The sequence below is a fragment of the Patiria miniata genome, unplaced genomic scaffold, assembly GCF_015706575.1.
Source record: "Patiria miniata isolate m_02_andy unplaced genomic scaffold, ASM1570657v1 HiC_scaffold_5, whole genome shotgun sequence".
Classification (NCBI taxonomy): Eukaryota; Metazoa; Echinodermata; class Asteroidea; order Valvatida; family Asterinidae; genus Patiria; species Patiria miniata.
The window spans coordinates 29,722,164-29,741,950 of NW_024037072.1; the positions used below are offsets into that span (position 1 = coordinate 29,722,164).

The window sequence follows — 19,787 nt, forward strand, 5'->3', positions numbered from 1 at the left end:
TCCAGCAAGCACTCAACTTTCTCAACTGCCTTCTGAGCCGTCTGTTCCCGGACCTCATCCAAGATTTTGATCTCTACTGGTGTCTGCTTCCTCACGGGAGAGGACGGCCAAAGGAGATGGTCAATCTGGCAAATTACTTCATTATCAGCCTGAAAGCTACCATATACTACCTCTACTTACGTTCGTCCTCTACCGATCTCCTCACTGTGTGGAAACATCGAATGAAAAGTAAAATATTGATCGATTTTCACTATTTCTCAGCCAAAAACAACACTAGCTTGTTTCAATACAAATGGGATCACAACAACGCATTGTTCACTATGATTAACCAAAAATTAATCTGGCTGATATGAAACTTTTTTGATACTGATTTTTTTTTCTTTTGAAACATGGTGATTTCCGCTACTTCCCTGCGGGGATGAAAGTGGTTAACAAATAGCTTTTGATTTTCGGGTTTCTTTTGTTTTGTATGATTTTTTTTTGATTGTTTGTTCGGTGAATTCAACAATATTTGTTCAATGAAGTTTGCATTCATCCATGAATGCTGTGAATTACTACGTTCCAATTTTTTTTAGTTTATTCTTTGTATATACATACTTTGTTTAATCCTTTTGAACCATGTTTAATTTTAGGTGGACTTGGTTTGTGATTTGATTTGAATTAAAGGTTCAATTGGAAAAGTGAAAAAAGTGTTTGTTTGTTTGTTCGTTTGTTGGGCTGTAAGAGTATTTATTTATTAGTTCGTTTTTATATTTTTGTATCTGTCTGGTTTGTCTAATGTTTCACTCTATGATTTTTTTGCTGAGTCTTGTCTCATCTCCCCGTCTTGTCTCGTCTCGTCATGTCTCGTCTTGTCTCGTCTCGTGTGGTTTCATATGATTTGTACAATTTACTTTTCAATAGTACTTTAATTGTTATGAATGGAATTTTAAATCTGTTTTATTGGCAGGGGTTTGGATAATCGTCTGATGACAATAGTTTTTCTTTTACTTTTACATATCCGTGGCAGCCTGTCCAACTTTTAGCTTTTATTTTATGTTTTAAGATTTAAAATAAAATAATTGAATCAAATAAATCAAATAAAGTTTCTTCAAGTCTTTATTACGCTGGAGATTTCCCGATCGCAGTACGTATGAGAGGCAGCCCAAATAGGCGCGACCTAATCCGGCCAAATTACGATTTGTATACTAGTTTATCTGTAATAATAAAGAATTTTGACCCCTGCACTTGAGGGGCTGTATTTGTAGAAGGCGATGGGGTGATCATCGTTGGAGGGAAAAAATCACCCAGAAGTCATAGGTCATCCCCCCTATAGAACTAAAAAAAAAAAATTGGACCCAATTCTGGGTCTTGAACCACTGTGGCGCCGGTACGTGGATTGTTTACTTTCGTTTTGACGGGGACTTTACTGAATAAGCCTTTTCAGAGTTCCAACTGCGCGCATTCGTAACCTGTGACAACGCTCATTGTTTGTCTGAAATGCCCACAATGCACAAACAGCCTTTTTGTAAAGTCAGTGGCACGATGATGTCAAAGGCCATTTTGAGACAATGCGTGTTGTCACAGGCTATGAATGCGCAGTTTGAACTCTGCGTGACTGTACATAGAAATTTCTTTGAATAACAGTCGAATCGTTCATTCACGTGCACTAGGGGGCAGTGGTTCAAGGATATCTATGTCGACTTGCAGCAAGTGTGCAAGAACGCGACCTGAATGCTTTTATGTGTTCACAATACAACGACGCTGTTTAGTTATTTCACTGTGTGACACAGTGAGACATTTTGGAATCATAATGGCGTCAGCGATACTTGCTGGGGATCACTTGCGTACGACTTTCTGTACTTTGGTACTGTTATCTCCAGGACAATTGTGTGTACGGTAACCCGACGTACCGAGATTTTTAACGACGAAATTGCCGACCTCAAACTTGTTAGTGCCATATTTGGCAACTATGATGTGCGTTATTAGTTTAATTAAACAAATGAACAGGTTAATCCCTTATTTGCTGCCCTCAAGATTTTACGATTTAATGATCTTTATTACCTAAATTTAGGTAAATTCATGTATAAATATTCAAATAATTTACTCCCATATTGTTTCAACAATTTCTTTACTTTCACCTCGAATATTCATTCATATAATACTAGAAGCGTTTCAAAGCAAAACCTTTACGTTTATTCCAGTAGAACGTCAATGTTGAAAAACGGCCTTGTCCACCGGGGCATTGACCTTTGGAACAGGCTGAGTGGTTCAGTTAAATTATCGTTAACTTTATCTACATTCATCAAAAAAATGAAAACTCAATTGCTTAACTCTTATAATGTCTGATGAATAATTATTTTTACTCCTGTTTTTTTTGTTTGTTTTGTTATGTTCCTGTTTTGTCCCTGCGTTTTTGTCCCTATTCGCAACTTGTATGGTAAAAGTAGGTATTTGTCCACAGGATGTTTCACTCTATACCTAACGTTGTTCCAGTATGTATGTTGTTGATTTATGATAACTGTTGGTTTGAATTCATTTTATATCCAATTATAATACATTAATTTTGTGTATTAATGAACAACGTTGAATAAATGTCCAGCAAAAAAAAATTGAATTGAATTAAACATAGTACCATTGAAGGCACCTAAAAGTAAACAAAACAGCATATAAGACCGACAGACGAACATAAAATGTTACAAAATAAACATATTTGTCTGGATATTTTTTAGGGCGTTACCGGCAAGTTAACACAAACTTGGTGTGAAACAGATCATGGGAATTACTTTTCTTTGACTTTACATACACGTTTACATAAACTTTAACTGTATGACCTGCAGTGGCGTAGCCACAGGGGAGCGTGGGGGGGGGGGGGGGCGACAGCCCCCCATGAAACCTTGTCGCCCCCCAGTCGCCCCCCCCCCCCCCCACTGAGATTTTGAGTTTCTAGCAAAAAATATAATTGATCTACACATGACGCCCCCCCCCATGAAATGTTCCAGCCCCCCCCCCCCCAAGTGCTGGACTACGTGTGCCAAGTGTAAAGGCAGTCGAATGTATGATTCGCAGAATATGTAAATGAGCCTTCTATATGAAAGCCAGGAACTAATTCATGTACCTAATATCGGTGAGAACATTTAAAATGTCTGTCAGAGGGAACAATATTTGATAGATGAGCTCTTTACGAAATTGGCCTATGGCATGCATGGAATGGAGTCACGCTGATGAGGCTTGTAGACGTCTTGTGTCTGGAGTCGATTTTGGGCGTAGGGATCCTCTTATGGTAAGTATGTCTGGATTCAAACCAAATGCCAATTAACTACGTGGATCTGGTGAGCACTGAAATCTGCTATACGCAGCAATGACTTGCTACACGAAACGTTATACGAGCCTAAAAAGTCATTCAATGAATATTTTCGCAATTATGACCGTGTTCTTAGAAAAACAGATTTTCAGAAAATTTCATGAAATGAATACAGCATCATTATTATGACTAGTTCTCATGTAATTCTGCTTGGAAGCCACATGAAATTGGATCCAGAAAACATCAGCCAATGAGAAAATGAAACGTCATTGATCAGCCAACACAAAGAAACATTTCATTGGCAATGACATCACTGCCTTCGTCACTGATCATTCAGGTGAACATCTTGTCGTGTGGCCTCCACGCTGTGCTTCATGCCGTACGTAAAGTACACGATGAGTCCTGTCAGGAGAAAACAGACAAGTCGATTCAGAAAACAAATGAAGTGCGAATTTAACCACGTATTAAGGACATTTCAACTGGTGGGGATTTGTACGAAATCTTATGCTAATACCTAAATAATCATTTGTGAGTGCGTCACTAATTTAAGTTCTTTCACTGCAAGAACCAAAACAAAATATATAGGGTGACAACCTTGAGCAGAACTTCCATCTTGATGAAATAGTACACGTCGATAGCGGACATATTGGATTCACAGAATCATTTAACATATGTTGGTCTTCTTTGACTTACTGAACACGTGGCTACACGCGATATTAATCGGTCGCCATTGTAATCAAGAATACGTCGCTAAACGTTTCGTCAGAAACAGTTACTAAAACTAATTTCATGACGATTGTGGGTACAGGTTGGTTTGTTTTGGGGTGGGCGGTCGTCCATATTTTCTTTGTTTCTGACGGAAATGTAATGATCTGTCAATGTTCTGACATGTTATGATCTTTTGTGAAGCTTTTCGCCTTGGATTAATTTAACATAGCTCAAAATACATTCGAACAAGGAGCAATAGCATCTCAGCGGGAAAAAAACTAGCTGCACATGCCTTCGAGTCTTGTGCGTATTTTCCCCTTCCCGCTTATATCCTGCATGGGCAGCACATAATGTGATATTATTTACCTAAACACAACCAAACGACGACTCCTACATAGACCAAGGAATTAAAGTGTAGCAACAGAATGACAGCAGCAAGCAAAGCAATCAGCGGTAGCAAGGGCATCAGTGGTACCTGTATCAACAAAAAGTCCAGAATATTTGGGTTATTTTTATTTCAAAACTCAAAGTACTGCGCATTCGCCAATTCGAAATTAATAGTACGTTTAACCATTTAGTTTGTTATGACCAACAAAATCACAGGAATTAGAAACTTGGAAATGCTGAAAATGTTGCGCTAATCGAATAAATAACTGATTTAGAGTGCGACCGGTGCTCAGGGTGTTCAGGGGGCGCAGGTTCAGGTCCCGCTTACGACAATTTTTTTTATTGAACAACATAAACGTAAAATGATTATATCTGTCTTTGAATTCATCAAAATATCGCAAACGGCCCATCAGGGAAACACAATTTGCTTCAAAAAAAAGTTGTACATAAGGAAGACAAGATATATTAGGGAGACATTTTAATGCTTTCCTGTCAGATGTATTAAAATTTCAACAGACACCATTGCTAAACGCCCATACTTCAAAATTGTTTTACAAATACTAAGAACTCTCACATGTATTTAAGTTGCACAGAAAAAAAATGATCAACATGTCATATTTCAGTTTCTTTTCATTTTTTGGTGGGTTGACCATTGCCTTTTCGAGAAATTAGCGCCACTTTCGAACACAATTGCATCAAAAATGCTCAGAATTGAAAGCCCTAAGTCCGGGCTAGAGGTTCATTGCCATCTCTTCAATTCCCCAATTTTATGGCTCTCAGAACTCTTTAATATGAAACATTTTGAGGGTATAACTTTTTATTCATGAGCTTGGCGGAGGGGTTGAGGCCTATTAACAGGTGTGCACCCAAATGTTCGGTTGATGGATCGGCCGGTTATTTAATATGAGAAAAGGCTTGCAGATATGGATTTTTCCCCATGGCTTCTTTGTATAACAACATGGTAAAATAAAGAATCGCTTCTGTTCGTGTATGTTTCAATATGCCGAACGTAAATGGCTTTTTGTTACTAAATTATTTTATTTGTTTTGAAATCTTACTTTGAATGGGAGGTCATCGGTGTATTGCGGTAGAAGTAACAGTGGACAGCACGAGACGAGAGTTAAAGCGCTGCTTACGACTATCCCGAGTATTAGACCTGGGTCATGGACTCGCAACAAGTCGTCCATTTTGAAGGTCAACAAGGCTACGAGAAGGAACTCAAAGATGAGGTGAAAGCAGAGTGAAAGAATCACGGATCTGGTTGTATGTTCTCTGATCCATCGAAGAATGATGGCACAGCCCTTGTGAATCCAAGATGGACGCTTTGGTAGCTCGTTTGTAGCGTTGGTTTCAGCAGTGTCAGTTTCTGGCTTAGGTTTAAGCAATCCCTTTAAATCTGTTGTAGTATTCTTGCGTCCATGAGCCTCGTTGGCACCCTCCTTGAAATCACCCTTGTCTACGCCGCCCAATTCTACGTACCCGCCACTCCGGTTAGGGGGTCTGTAACGCAAGATAGTCACCGCAAATATTATAATGACGGTCTCAAGTGTATATAGCATGGAGCCGGTCTGTATTAAAATCTTGATGTCAATTAATACGGCAAAAACAACAGAAATACATGTGCCAAGAAGGTTAGCTAGCAAGGGAGTCTTAGTTCTCTCGTTGGTCCTGGAGAGCACAGAAGGAAGAAGTCCATCTCTTGACATGGGATATATGAAACGAGTCATAGCGTAGGACATGTTTAGAGCACCTCCCGTTATGCTGCATAACGCACCTACTGCTACGATGTACTTCATCCAACGTAGACCATCAAGATCATTAAACGCTGCCTCAAACGGGGTTTTAAGATCGATGTTACTGTATTCTGTTAATACAGTGACTGAGAGGACTCCAGTCATGTAGACTAAGATACTGATTCCAAGAGCAGACAGAAGTCCTATCAAGAGATCCTTGGATTGGTCTTTTGCTTCCTCAGCTGCTAGGGCGATAGATTCGATCCCAGCATAACCTGCGTAAGCAATGATTGCACTTCCTACAATCTCATCAAATCCAACTCCCCTTGGTGCAAACCCATGCTCTGTTACGAGGGAGAAATCTGCATGAATCATGGCCACAATGAAAACCAACATCAGAGTCAGTAAAGTGGTTATCATGAATAAATTGTTAGCTTTGGAGAATACATTGGTACCTAAAGAAATAATACCACCAGACACAAGGATCAGCAATCCAGCGATAAAATCGGGATGGGTACCAAGAAGAGGTGCATTCCATTCCTGACCTCCAAGGACAAACTGGACGGTAGCATTTCCAATGGAGCCGCCTAAAGCATCGTCTAAATAGGCGCTCCATACCTGTCCTATGAAAGCAAGCGCAACGATTCGTGCTGCCACACTACTCCACCCAGTTAGGAACGCTATCATCTCTCCAAGTGTCGCATAGGCGTACAGGTAAGACGCTCCCGTTCCAGGTAGCTGTAAGGCACACTCTATGTAACACAGGCCAGACAGTGAAGCCAACATACCCGAGAGGAAGAAAACCAATAGAGCAGCCGGACTTGCGACTACTCCAGAAACTTGTCCCGGTAAAAGAAAACTACCAGATCCTATCATACTTCCGACACCAAGTAAAGTCAGGTCGACTACACCAAGGCATCGATGTAGAGGTGTTGGGATTGCGTCCCTCTGCACAGGTTTTCTTCGAGTTGAGGAGCTGAACATTTCTCTGAAGCACTGGAAAAGACCCATAGTTGATGGACAGTATACCACGTTAACCTGTTGTCAAAAATTAACCTGTTGTCAAAAAAATAACAGTGAATTTGAACATTATCGACATTTATAAATAACAACAAGACGATAAGCCTATAGCTGCTCCCACACACAATTCTATTCAGTTGAATCAGAAAAGAAGTATAACAATTCCAGTCCTGAGCCAAGATTACCTTTGATGATGAACCCCTTGTTTTTATTGGAACCCGATGCGGTATTTTGCTCCTATATCGCTCACGGTTTTTGACTAACTCTTGTCAGTTCTATGTACTCCGTACGCGTAGTGACCGTCTTTTTCATTATAATTACGTTCCTTGCTTGCTTGGTTAGTTTATGTGGTTTATTGCCCAATTGACAGATGCAACGTAATATCATTCATAGAAAATTGAGAACAGATCTCAAATGGGTAAAAAGATTTAGATAAATTGTATGGCTTGTTGCATGCCAATTGTCATTTGGCGTATGTTTTTATTATCTTCCATGCCAATGCACGTGCGTTTTTGCCTGTGTTTTAATTTGTTTCTGCGTGTGAACCGCGTACAGGTTCACCAAAAGAGCTCCAATTGAAGAGAGCCATAAGATAGTTACCTGTAACTGAATATTTACTAAATACCATAAAAATCCATCAGAAACATAAAGGCGCCGAAAACAAAACTGGCCCTAAAATTTCGGATAATTTGTTTTCAGTAACCATTTTCCAAAATGATATAAAGAGTTCTGATATGAAGGAGGAATATGATAACCAAGCCCCAAAACCCTTACAATGCGCCCTGAAAATGGCACATAATGCTTAGTTTGCATAATGGTACCCCCCCCCCCCCCCCCTCCCCCCCACTAGTTGATTTTACGGAGGCCAAGTGTCCGGTGCAAAAAACGTGTCGACATTTCAGCACGGATGAAGCAAGAGCCCCCTTTTTGGTGATCCCCCCCCCCCCCAGTTTGAAAACCGTTCCGCCGCCGATGCATATATCTATTGTTTACTACCATACGGCCACAATACGGCAGTTGTGAATAAACATTTGGTACCAGTGTATCATATCTGCCTAGGGTCCATCCACGTCATATGCCTGTTAAATTTACCTGTAGTGTTTGCTGTAACCCCGTGAAAAACAACCAAAATAGTATTTATTGTGATTGTTGTACTCTTTGGACTCACCTGAAATGTACTAGTCTCGATCTTATTGATCACTTTAATTTAGCCCAGGATGATGGAAATTGGTTTTGTCCCCAGTGTCTCAGCACTGCCCTCCCATTCAATTGGCTTGATTCTCATGAATTTGATTCAGTGATCACTGACTTGAATTCAAGTACAAATTATTCAATGAGCTTTGAGACCTTGATCGACCTTGATCTTGATTCACTTGAATTACCAATCGATGAAGATCCGGACAACCCTATTATCAGAAATTCGTGCTATTATTCACTTGATAATTTTATTAGACATTTTAATCATGACCCTACAGATAATTTCTCACTTTTGCATCTAAATATTCGAAGTTTAACTAAACACATTGATCAACTTAAGACTTTTCTCCATCCCTTAAATCATAATTTTTCTGTCATTGGATTGACTGAAACCTGGTTAAACGAAAGATCATGTATGAATCAATGTAATATACCTGGTTATTCGTTAATATGCAAAAACAGAGATGCTAGGATTGGTGGTGGGGTTGCAATGTACTTATCCACAGATTTACACTATATTCCCAGATCGGATTTGAATGATATAGGTAATGATTCTTTTGAATGTATATTTGCTGAGATTATTACTTCATGCAATACCAAGAACATAAGTATTGGAGTTGTTTACAAAGCCCCGAATGCCAACGCTGAAAATGTCTTAACATGTTCTCAAACCTTATTTAACCAACTTACTAATGCAAATAAACACTGTTTTATTACCGGTGACTTTAATTTAAATTTACTTAGTTCAGACAACAGTAGACAACCGCAAGAATTTCTGGATATAATTTACTCTTCTTCTTACTTACCATTAATCCACAAACCCACTAGGGTAACAACCACATCTGCCACACTCATTGACAACATCTTTTCAAACATCTTACCCCAACCAAAATCTGGAATTATTATCACTGATTTGTCTGATCATTTTCCAATATTTACATCTTTTCCATTTAAACTAAAACGCTTTAACCCCCAGCATATAACGACTCGTGATTATTCAAGTGAAAATCTCGCTAACTTTAAACATGAACTTTCCTCATGTGATTGGAGTTTAGTTTTAAATGCCAGGGAAGCGAATTCAGCCTTCAACAATTCTATAGATATATTTAATGGTGGTTTAGACAAACATATAACTTCTAAACCGTATAAATCTAAATCATCTAAATTAACTCCTAAGTGGATCACTGTCAGTTTATGCAAATCAATTTGCCACAAGAATAAGCTTTATCGTAGATACATTGCCAGTCCCTCCAATTTTAATCGTTCCAGGTACGTACGCTATAAGAATATACTTACTAACGTTCTTCGTATTGCTAAGCACAACTATTATAATAAACGGTTTCAAAAAGTTAAAGGTAATATTAAAAACACATGGAAAATTATCAATAGTGTAATTCATAATAAGCAGCAATCTAAAATAAATACCATTCATATTAATGGTGCTAACGTCAATAATCCTCAGTTTATTGCCGACCACTTTAACAATTACTTCATAAATATCGGGAAAAACCTTTCTAGTGTAATTAATTCTAGTGGCCTGAACTTTACTGATTACTTATCAAATCCAAACTCTAACTCTATTTTTTTATCTCCTGTTACAGAAGAAGAAATAGTTGATATTGTAAGTAATTTGCCCAACAAAACAAGTGCCGGCTTTGATCTAATTAGCAGTACATTGATTAAACAAGTGATTCTGGCAATCTCCTGTCCTCTGACCTTCATTATCAACTTTTCTATTTCAACTGGTGTTGTGCCTGAGAAAATGAAGATTGCTAGAATCACTCCCATTTTTAAAAGTGGCAATCCCACAATGGCAAGTAATTATCGACCAATTTCAGTTCTTTCTTCATTTTCTAAGATTATAGAACGTGTTGTTTATAAACGTACCATAGAATTCTTTGACAAACACTGTATAATTTCGGATAATCAATATGGATTTCGAGCACAACATTCCACTACACATGCTATTATTAAATTAATTGACAAAATAACAACTGGTTTAGACGCATCCTTTGCTACTATTGGTATCTTCCTGGACCTGTCCAAGGCCTTCGACACAGTTGATCATGACATCCTTTTATCTAAACTGGAACATTATGGAATCAGAGGAGTTGCCTTGGACTGGTTCAGGAGTTATCTTTCTAACCGTCAGCAATTTGTATCTATCAGTGGAACCCAGTCTACTTATTGTGAAATATCTTGTGGAGTCCCACAGGGTTCTATTTTGGGTCCCCTTTTATTCTCTATATACATTAATGGTTTTGATAAACCCTCAGATGTATTTTCTTTTATTCTTTTTGCTGATGATAGTAATTTATTCTATAGCCACAATGATGTAAATGTACTTTTTGATACGACTAATTATGAGTTGAAAAAAGTATCTGCCTGGATCAAAGCAAACAAGTTGCCTCTTAATATTAAAAAAAAACAACTATATGTTATTCAATAATAGGAAGTACTGTCAGCCGTTTCCAATCCGTATTGATGATACTAATATTATAAAAACGGATTGTTTTAAAGTTCCTAGGTTTGTATATTGATGACACTCTTTCTTGGAACAAACATATTAATCACATTTCTACTGTTATTTCTAGAAACATTGGTATTATATCCAAGCTAAAATGTACTTTTCCCCAATATATCTTAATAATGTTGTATAATACCCTTATTGTCCCTAATATTACATATGGAATTCTTGCATGGGGCAATAGTGGTACTGGTCAAATTAATAGAATCCTCAAATTACAGAAAAAAGTATTACGTATCATTAACAACGTTGACTTTCATGAGCATAGTAATCCACTTTTTTATAATTGCAATACTCTAAAAGTTCATGACATTTACTCTCTTCAGCTGGGCTCCTTCATGCATCAACTTAACACTAACAGTTTACTCAATTCGATTTGTTCTATGTTTTCAAAAAATTATGATACGCACCTTTATTTTACAAGACAGTTCAATGAATTTCATCGGTCTCACGCACGTACTGCAATCTCTAGGGCAACTGTAAAACATGAGGGTCCCAAGCTGTGGAGCTCGGTTGATTTTTCCCTAAAAAATATCTCCAGTCTCTCGCTCTTTAAGCACAAATACAAAAATAAATTATTGGAAAAATATTTAAGTACTTAATTGTTTGTTTGTTTTTTTGGTTTTCTTCAGGGGGTTGCAGCTGCATGTTATTCGAATATTCATGTCTGGTGTTGTGTCCTTATGTTTAGTTTGTGTGTGTAACTTGTAATATTTTTGTATGATTGTAACTGGGGATCTCTACTCGACAAGCATTGCTTTTTAGGGATCCCCATCCACATATTTTGTATACATTTAACTCTGGTCTTTTTTTTATGTGGAAAATAAAGTGAATTGAATTGAATTGAATTGAATCAAGGCGCCTTTGCACATTATGTTTTTTGAAGGATATTTTCATGCCGATAACTAGAATCATGTCCGTTCATGAATTTAATGTGTTCCAGATTATAAACTTCATAATCTAAAGTTAGAACCAAAAATAATGATGACTATATGTTCATAAGTAATTAATTAAGAACGAAATGATAGTCCATATGTATCAGTATATACAGCGAGAATGCATCGGTAGCCATACAGATAGTACGTCATAGTTTGTTATACATTGCCCATATCTTAATGTTGCCAAATTTATCAAGAAAAGAATTGTAATATTCGCATCAATCGCTCTTTGGGTAAGAAAGTAATTAATTAGTTCAAAATTAAAATATTAAAAAATAGCAAGAATTCCCATGATTACGTCATTCACGTAATTTCAAAATTAGTATGTTGAACAAGTACGTCCTAAGTCACTTGCCAAATGGATTTGAAGTTCTATTATGTATGTCGTTATGACCTCAACTTTAAAATGGTGTCACGCGAAAAAGGATGAATTTATAATAATATGTTTTTATAGACACCCTTCACATGGGGTTTGTGTCTGTGTTTGCATTGAGGCAGCACAGGGTCGCTTCTGGATATTATCCAAATTAAATCTCAACAGTCCAGACTGGGGTATAGTCTTCATATCAGGTGGATGATAGACAGGAGTGACTCAGATTCCTCTAGCAGCTATAACCCTTACATCTATACTTCTCTTCATGGTAGAAACATAACAAATTCGGCCCCTCTACGCATAAACCATCTATGCATAAACACATACTTTTTAATGATCAGAATGAAAAGACGACAAGGCGTTGACAAATTTTGATCGACATACGGATTTTTGGTTGTCATCGATTTGTCTACGCCTTCGGGACGTCAACTGGGAAAATTACTACTGAAGGTTAGTAAGAACTTTGTACGTACCTGTATTCAAGGAAAGCGTTCGCGCTTAGGTCACAGGACAACCGAAGTCCGCGATTTTAGAGAAAGGCCAACGCAAGACTTGAAGATGCACGCATTCGATAAAAAGATGCTTAGGGCCTATATGTTATGATCAGTCGTTTGTGCAGCTATGTGGTAGAGACACCTCTCTACATGGGTGATATAGCTTGGGCGCATGCGCGAAATATGGCTGCTGTAATGTGAACTTATTTTTTTGCGCGCCTGTGAAGGTCAATTTTTCCGCAATTGTTTCGTTTAAAAATTGTTTGATAAAAGTGCGCATGTAGTATTGAATATTAATACAGTAAATGAAATTTTAAGAGCTATTTCAGCTTCAAAATCTGGAAAATGTCGATGAGAAATGACGTATTTATAAGGTGTCATTTGTATTATTCAACTATTCTTTAAAAAAGAATACCAGTCGAATTTACTTCATATTGCAATCTTCCCAACAACAAGGTATACAAATGCATGTGTATAGTCGATGAACTAATAAAACCTGTAGTCTGGGCTTTAAACTTGCAAGTTCAGCATATTGTGTGAAAGTTAAAACTTGTAAATGTTGAGCTAGTTTTTGCTCCCATTCCGAGTCTACAGTTTGATTATGGGACTGGAATGAATCTTATTTTGTATTTTGTGTAAAAAGTGTACTGTTGTAGTTGGAGAGCCTCTGGATAAGCTACTTTTTATTTTATTTTGATTTGCTTTGTAGGCAGTCCTCCAGGCCTGCATATTGTACAGTTAATTATTTCTTGTATTTAAGTTTCTTGTATCTTTGCCTTTTGTAGTTTGTCATTTTGTCCATTTCCTTTGATGTGATTTGTAGTTTTATTGTAATGAATTTCAATATTGTACATTTAAATGTTATTTTGATGTTTCCTGAAATGTTATCTGATAAATAAATGCATAACTAAGAGAAATATTTTCAAAATGGATAATATTAACTATTGAACACCATTCCATTTTAAATTACATTTTTTAAACAAAATAAACCGATCAATGCATTTCAAGTCATAAAATGTAACAATGCGTTACATTTTATGACTTCTATTTTTAGTTCGTCTACATCGCCGGGTCGTCGTCTGCTACATAAAAAGTTCATCATTGTCTGCAGGAAGCCGTACAACGCATGCGCATTTGCTTTTAAGGTGTGGGGGGGGGGATTAATGCCCGTTGAGTCAACAGAACATCTTTACCCAAACGCCAAGCTTTTGCAGACCCACATTCAAGATCACACCACTGTGAAAAAAATGTTCGGAACAAAATAGGATTACACAAATATTTGGAAAGAATTCTAGTCCTTAATTCTTTTGACAATCGCACCTAAGCTTAGGAGGAGCACGCAAATTAATGCACTGCACAATATCAACGATCTGAATAACCGGTGACACAAAACAACTAAATGCAGAAATTCCTTAAATCGATTAGGTTCAGGAGTGTTTTGTTAAGATGTGGAAAAATAATAAATAACTTACTGTTGTTTACCCTGAATCACTGCACAACTGAGTCCACCAATATTCAATAATAATTCAAATTTTACAAACTGAACGCAAAAATAACACCACAAATAGGGGTCACAGAAAAGAGTATATAAACATACAAACCTTTCCTATATTAATTTGCTTAAAACTAAACGTGAAAGAAAACTACTACCATCATTAAAAGACAAACATTTGATAAGAAACCCAACACCTTTGTATTAGGTACAAACTGGCAAAACAGGTAAGTTTAGTAAGGAATGAAAAGAATGTAAACTAGATTTATGTTTGTGGACAAACACATGGCTGTTTCGGCATTTTGGTATTGCATGTTTACCATATGTCATGTTATAGACTGATTCTTGCAGCAGAGTGTATTTCTGAAGATAGCACACTGTTATGCAACATCAATATTTTGTCATTGACAAAAGGCATTTCAATATGTGGGACTTACATGTACAGGGTGTGACAAATGAAAGGAAACTCAAATGGCAGGAACCATCTTTGTAATGAAGTTCTGCATGTAGCTCTTTCAAAATCTAGGATAGTAAAGCGCAATTAATACGCTTTCTTTTAGTGCAAGTATCATTCAAGTCACTTTTGTACTTTTCAAGTTACGAAATTTTAAACACAAACACCGTTTTAAAGTTCTGTCCACAAATAACAAAAAAGGTAAGTAGTGTTCTTTCAGCAAAACGAAACAATTCACATTCATGCTTATGTTAATTGTTTTCGTTTTGCAAAAGAAGGAACACGTGTGATCCGTGGACAGAACTTTAAAACGGTGGTTGTGTTTAAAATTCCGTAATTTGAAAAGTACATGAGTGATTTAAATGATTATTGTACTAAAAGAAAGCTCATTAATTGGGCTTTTTCATCCTAGATATCCTCGAAAGGGCTATATGCAGAACGTCAATACAGAAGGGGTTTCTTTTTTTGGACTCACCCTGTATCCTATACATGTAGTTCTGTAGATATAGGCCTTTGAAAATGTCCCTTTAATGTGACGTCACATGACTTATAACATCATCATGACGTCATCATGACATCACTTCAGTTTTAATCTATAACACCTCCCGGTTTAGGTACACGACCAAGTTTCAACCCAATCGGACCTGTAGTTCTGTAGTATAGCTGATGTTTGGGAAATAAATCCGATTGTTTAAAATTTTGGATCCAGCTTGTCACAGACTCTCTTAATAAAGATTGTGCAGTGAACGCATTTCGGTGGAGTTTAGATATTGACTGAGCTTACATGTCGGGATTCGCAGAATATGTAAATGAGCCTTCTATATGAAAGCCAGGAACTAATTCATGTACCTAATATCGGTGAGAACATTTAAAATGTCTGTCAGAGGGAACAATATTTGATAGATGAGCTCTTTGCGAAATTGGTCTATGGCATGCATGGGATGGAGTCACGCTGATGAGGCTTGTAGACGTCTTGTGTCTGGAGTCGATTTTAGGCGTAGGGATCCTCTTATGGTAAGTACGTCTGGATTCAAACCAAATGCCAATTAACTACGTGGATCTGCTGGGCACAGAAATCTGCTATACGCAGCAATGACTTGCTACACGAAACGTTATACAAGCCTAAAAAGTCATTCAATGAATATTTCCGCAATAATGACCGTGTTCTTAGAAAAACAGATTTTCAGAAAATGTCATGAAATGAATACAGCATCATTATTTTGACTTGGTCTCATGTAATTCTGCTTGGAAGCCACATGAAATCGGATCCAGAAATCATCAGCTAATGAGAAAATGAAACGTCATTGATCAGTCAACACAAAGAAACATTTCATTGGCAATGACGTCACTGCCTTCGTCACTGATCATTCAGGTGAACATCTTGTCGTGTGGCCTCCACGCTTTGCTTCATGCCGTACGTAAAGTACACGATGAGTCCTGTAAGAAGAAAACAGACAAGTCGATTCAGAAAAGAAATGAAGTGCGAATTTAACCATGTATTAAGGACATTTCAACTGGTGGGGATTTGTACGAAATCTTATGTTAATACCTAAATAATCATTTGTGAGTGCGTCACTAATTTAAGTTCTTTCACTGCAAGAACCCAAACAAAATATATAGGGTGACAACCTTGAGCAGAACTTCCATCTTGATGAAATAGTACACGTCGATAGCGGACATATTGGATTCACAGAATCATTTAACATATGTTGGTCTTCTTTGACTTAGGCTGAACACGTGGCTACACGCCATATTAATCGGTCGCCATTGTAATCAAGAATACGTCGCTAAACGTTTCGTCAGAAACAGTTACTAAAACTAATTTCATGACGATTGTGGGTACAGGTTGGTTTGTTTTGGGGTGGGCGGTCGTCTATATTTTCTTTGTTTCTGACGGAAATGTAATGATCTGTCAATGTTCTGACGATGTTATGATCTTTTGTGAAGCTTTTCGCCTTGGATTAATTTAACATAGCTCAAAATACATTCGAACAAGGAGCAATAGCATCTCAGCGGGAAAAAAAATAGCTGCACATGCCTTCGAGTCTTGTGCGTATTTTCCCCTTCCCGCTTATATCCTGCATGGGCAGCATAATGTGATATTATTTACCTAAACACAACCAAACGACGACTCCTACATAGACCAAGGAATTAAAGTGTAGCAACAGAATGACAGCAGCAAGCAAAGCAATCAGCGGTAGAAAGGGCATAAGTGGTACCTGTATCAACAAAAAGTCCAGAATATTTGGGTTATTTTTATTTCAAAACTCAAAGTAGTGCGCATTCGCCAATTCGAAATTAATAGTACGTTTAACCATTTAGTTTGTTATGACCAACAAAATCACAGGAATTAAAAACTTGGAAATGCTGAAAATGTTGCGCTAATCGAATAAATAACTGATTTAGAGTGCGACCGGTGCTCAGGGTGTTCAGGGGGCGCAGGTTCAGGTCCCGCTTACGACAATTTTTTTATTGAACAACATCAACGTAAAATGATTATATCTGTCTTTGAATTCATCAAAATATCGCAAACGGCCCATCAGGGAGACACAATTTGCTTTAAAAAAGTTGTACATAAGGAAGACAAGATATATTAGGGAGACATGTTAATGCTTTCCTGTCAGATGGATGCACCAAAATTCCAACAGACACCATTGCTAAACGCCCATACTTCAAAATTGTTTTACAAATACTAAGAACTCTCACATGTATTTAAGTTGCACAGAAAAATAATGATCAACATGTCATCTTTCATTTTCTTTTCATTTTTTGGTGGGTTGACCATTGCCTTTTCGAGAAATTAGCGCCACTTTCGAGCACAATTGCATCAAAAATGCTCAGAATTGAAAGCCCTAAGTCCGGGCTAGAGGTTCATTGCCATCTCTTCAATTCCAAAATGTTATGGCTCTCAAAACTCTCTAATATAGAATATTTTGAGGGAATAAATTTTTATTCATGAGCTTGGTGGAGGGGTTGAGGCCTATTAACAGGTGTGCACCCAAATGTTCGGTTGATGGATAGGCCGGTTATTTAATATGAGAAAAGGCTTGCAGATATGGATTTTTTCCCATGGCTTCTCTGTATAACAACATGGTAAAATAAAGAATCGCTTCTGTTCGTGTATGTTTCAATATGCCGAAGGTAAATGGCTTTTTGTTACTAAATTATTTAATTTTTTTGAAATCTTACTTTGAATGGGAGGTCATCGGTGTATTGCGGTAGAAGTAACAGTGGACAGCACGAGACGAGAGTTAAAGCGCTGCTTACGACTATCCCGAGTATTAGACCTGGGTCATGGACTCGCAACAAGTCGTCCATTCTGAAGGTCAACAAGGCTACGAGAAGGAACTCAAAGATGAGGTGAAAGCAGAGTGAAAGAATCACGGATCTGGTTGTATGTTCTCTGATCCATCGAAGAATGATGGCACAGCCCTTGTGAATCCAAGATGGACGCTTTGGTAGCTCGTTTGTAGCGTTGGTTTCAGCAGTGTCAGTTTCTGGCTTAGGTTTAAGCAATCCATTCAAATCTGATGTAGTATTCTTGCGTCCATGAGCCTCGTTGGCACCCTCCTTGAAATCAGCCTTGTCTACGCCGCCCAATTCTACGTACCCGTCACTCCGGTTAGGGGGTCTGTAACGCAAGATAGTCACCGCAAATATTATAATGACGGTCTCAAGTGTATATAGCATGGAGTTGGTCTGTATTAAAATCTTGATGTCAATTAATACGGCAAAAACAACACAAATACAAGTGCCAAGAAGGTTAGCTAGCAAGGGAGTCTTAGTTCTCTCGTTGGTCCTGGAGAGCACAGAAGGAAGAAGTCCATCTCTTGACATGGGATATATGAAACGAGTCATAGCGTAGGATAGGTTTAGAGCACCTCCCGTTATGCTGCATAACGCACCTACTGCTACGATGTACTTCATCCAACGTAGACCATCAAGATCATTAAACGCTGCCTCAAACGGGGTTTTAAGATCGATGTTGCTGTATTCTGTTAATACAGTGACTGAGAGGACTCCAGTCATGTAGACTAAGATACTGATTCCAAGAGCAGACACAAGTCCTATCAAGAGATCCTTGGATTGGTCTTTTGCTTCCTCAGCTGCTAGGGCGATAGCTTCGATCCCAGCATAACCTGCGTAAGCAAGGATTGCACTTCCTACAATATCATCAAATCCAACTCCCCTTGGTGCAAACCCATGCTCTGTTACGAGGGAGAAATCTGCATGAATCATGGCCACAATGAAAACCAACATCAGAGTCAGTAAAGTGGTTATCATGAATAAATTGTTAGCTTTGGAGAATACATTGGTACCTAAAGAAATAATACCACCAGACACAAGGATCAGCAATCCAGCGATAAAATCGGGATGGGTACCAAGAAGAGGTGCATTCCATTCCTGACCTCCAAGGACAAACTGGACGGTAGCATTTCCAATGGAGCCGCCTAAAGCATCGTCTAAATAGGCGCTCCATACCTGTCCTATGAAAGCAAGCGCAACGATTCGTGCTGCCATACCACTCCACCCAGTTAAGAACGCTATCATCTCTCCAAGTGTCGCATAGGCGTACAGGTAAGACGCTCCCGTTCCAGGTAGCTGTAAGGCACACTCTATATAACACAGGCCAGACAGTGAAGCCAACATACCCGAGAGGAAGAAAACCAATAGAGCAGCCGGACCAGCCACTACTCCAGAAACTTGTCCCGGTAAAAGAAAACTACCAGATCCTATCATACTTCCGACACCAAGTAGAGTCAGGTCGACTACACCAAGGCATCGATGTAGAGGTGTTGGGATTGCATCCCTCTGCACAGGTTTTCTTCGAGTTGAGGAGCTGAACATTTCTCTGAAGCACTGGACAAGACCCATAGTTGATGGACAGTATACCACGTCGGTTTCGAGCAATTAACCTGTTGTCAAAAAAATAACAGTGAATTTGAACATTATCGATATTTATAAATAACAACAAGACGATAAGCCTATAGCTGCTCCCACACACAATTCTATTCAGTTGAATCAGAAAAGAAGTATAACAATTCCAGTCCTGAGCCAAGATTACCTTTGATGATGAACCCTTTGTTTTTATTGGAACCCGATGCGGTATTTTGCTTTTATATCGTTCACTGTTTTTGACTAACTCTTGTCAGTTCTATTTGCTCCGTACGCGTAGTGACC

At 38.1% G+C, this 19,787-nt stretch overlaps 2 protein-coding genes across 2 annotated transcripts; both read right to left on the minus strand.

Moving 5' to 3' along the window:
* Positions 1–3,598: 3,598 nt before the first annotated feature.
* LOC119741908 (high affinity cationic amino acid transporter 1-like) lies at positions 3,599–6,095 on the minus strand. Its single transcript, XM_038217853.1, has 3 exons — positions 5,437–6,095; positions 4,358–4,466; positions 3,599–3,685 (listed from the first exon to the last, which is right to left on the minus strand). The coding sequence occupies exons 1-3, from the start codon at positions 6,082–6,084 to the stop codon at positions 3,606–3,608; spliced, it is 837 nt and encodes a 278-aa protein (XP_038073781.1). The 5' UTR covers positions 6,085–6,095; the 3' UTR covers positions 3,599–3,605.
* A 9,868-nt stretch (positions 6,096–15,963) lies between these two features.
* LOC119741359 (cationic amino acid transporter 4-like) lies at positions 15,964–19,481 on the minus strand. The gene is made up of 3 exons (XM_038217110.1): positions 17,796–19,481; positions 16,717–16,825; positions 15,964–16,043 (listed from the first exon to the last, which is right to left on the minus strand). The coding sequence occupies exons 1-3, from the start codon at positions 19,479–19,481 to the stop codon at positions 15,964–15,966; spliced, it is 1,875 nt and encodes a 624-aa protein (XP_038073038.1).
* Positions 19,482–19,787: the final 306 nt, after the last annotated feature.

What these genes read in the sequence shown, in the direction of transcription:
- LOC119741908 (XM_038217853.1), bottom strand. Translation starts at nt 6,084, where the DNA reads ATGTCAAGAGATGGACTTCTTCCTTCTGTGCTCTCCAGGACCAACGAG. An exon ending in CCGATGACCTCCCATTCAAA is followed by an intron (nt 4,467 to 5,436) that starts GTAAGATTTCAA and finishes TTGTTGATACAG; the next exon opens with GTACCACTGATGCCCTTGCT. An exon ending in CGTCGTTTGGTTGTGTTTAG is followed by an intron (nt 3,686 to 4,357) that starts GTAAATAATATC and finishes TTCTCCTGACAG; the next exon opens with GACTCATCGTGTACTTTACG.
- LOC119741359 (XM_038217110.1), bottom strand. Translation starts at nt 19,481, where the DNA reads ATGGGTCTTGTCCAGTGCTTCAGAGAAATGTTCAGCTCCTCAACTCGA. An exon ending in CCGATGACCTCCCATTCAAA is followed by an intron (nt 16,826 to 17,795) that starts GTAAGATTTCAA and finishes TTGTTGATACAG; the next exon opens with GTACCACTTATGCCCTTTCT. An exon ending in CGTCGTTTGGTTGTGTTTAG is followed by an intron (nt 16,044 to 16,716) that starts GTAAATAATATC and finishes TTCTTCTTACAG; the next exon opens with GACTCATCGTGTACTTTACG.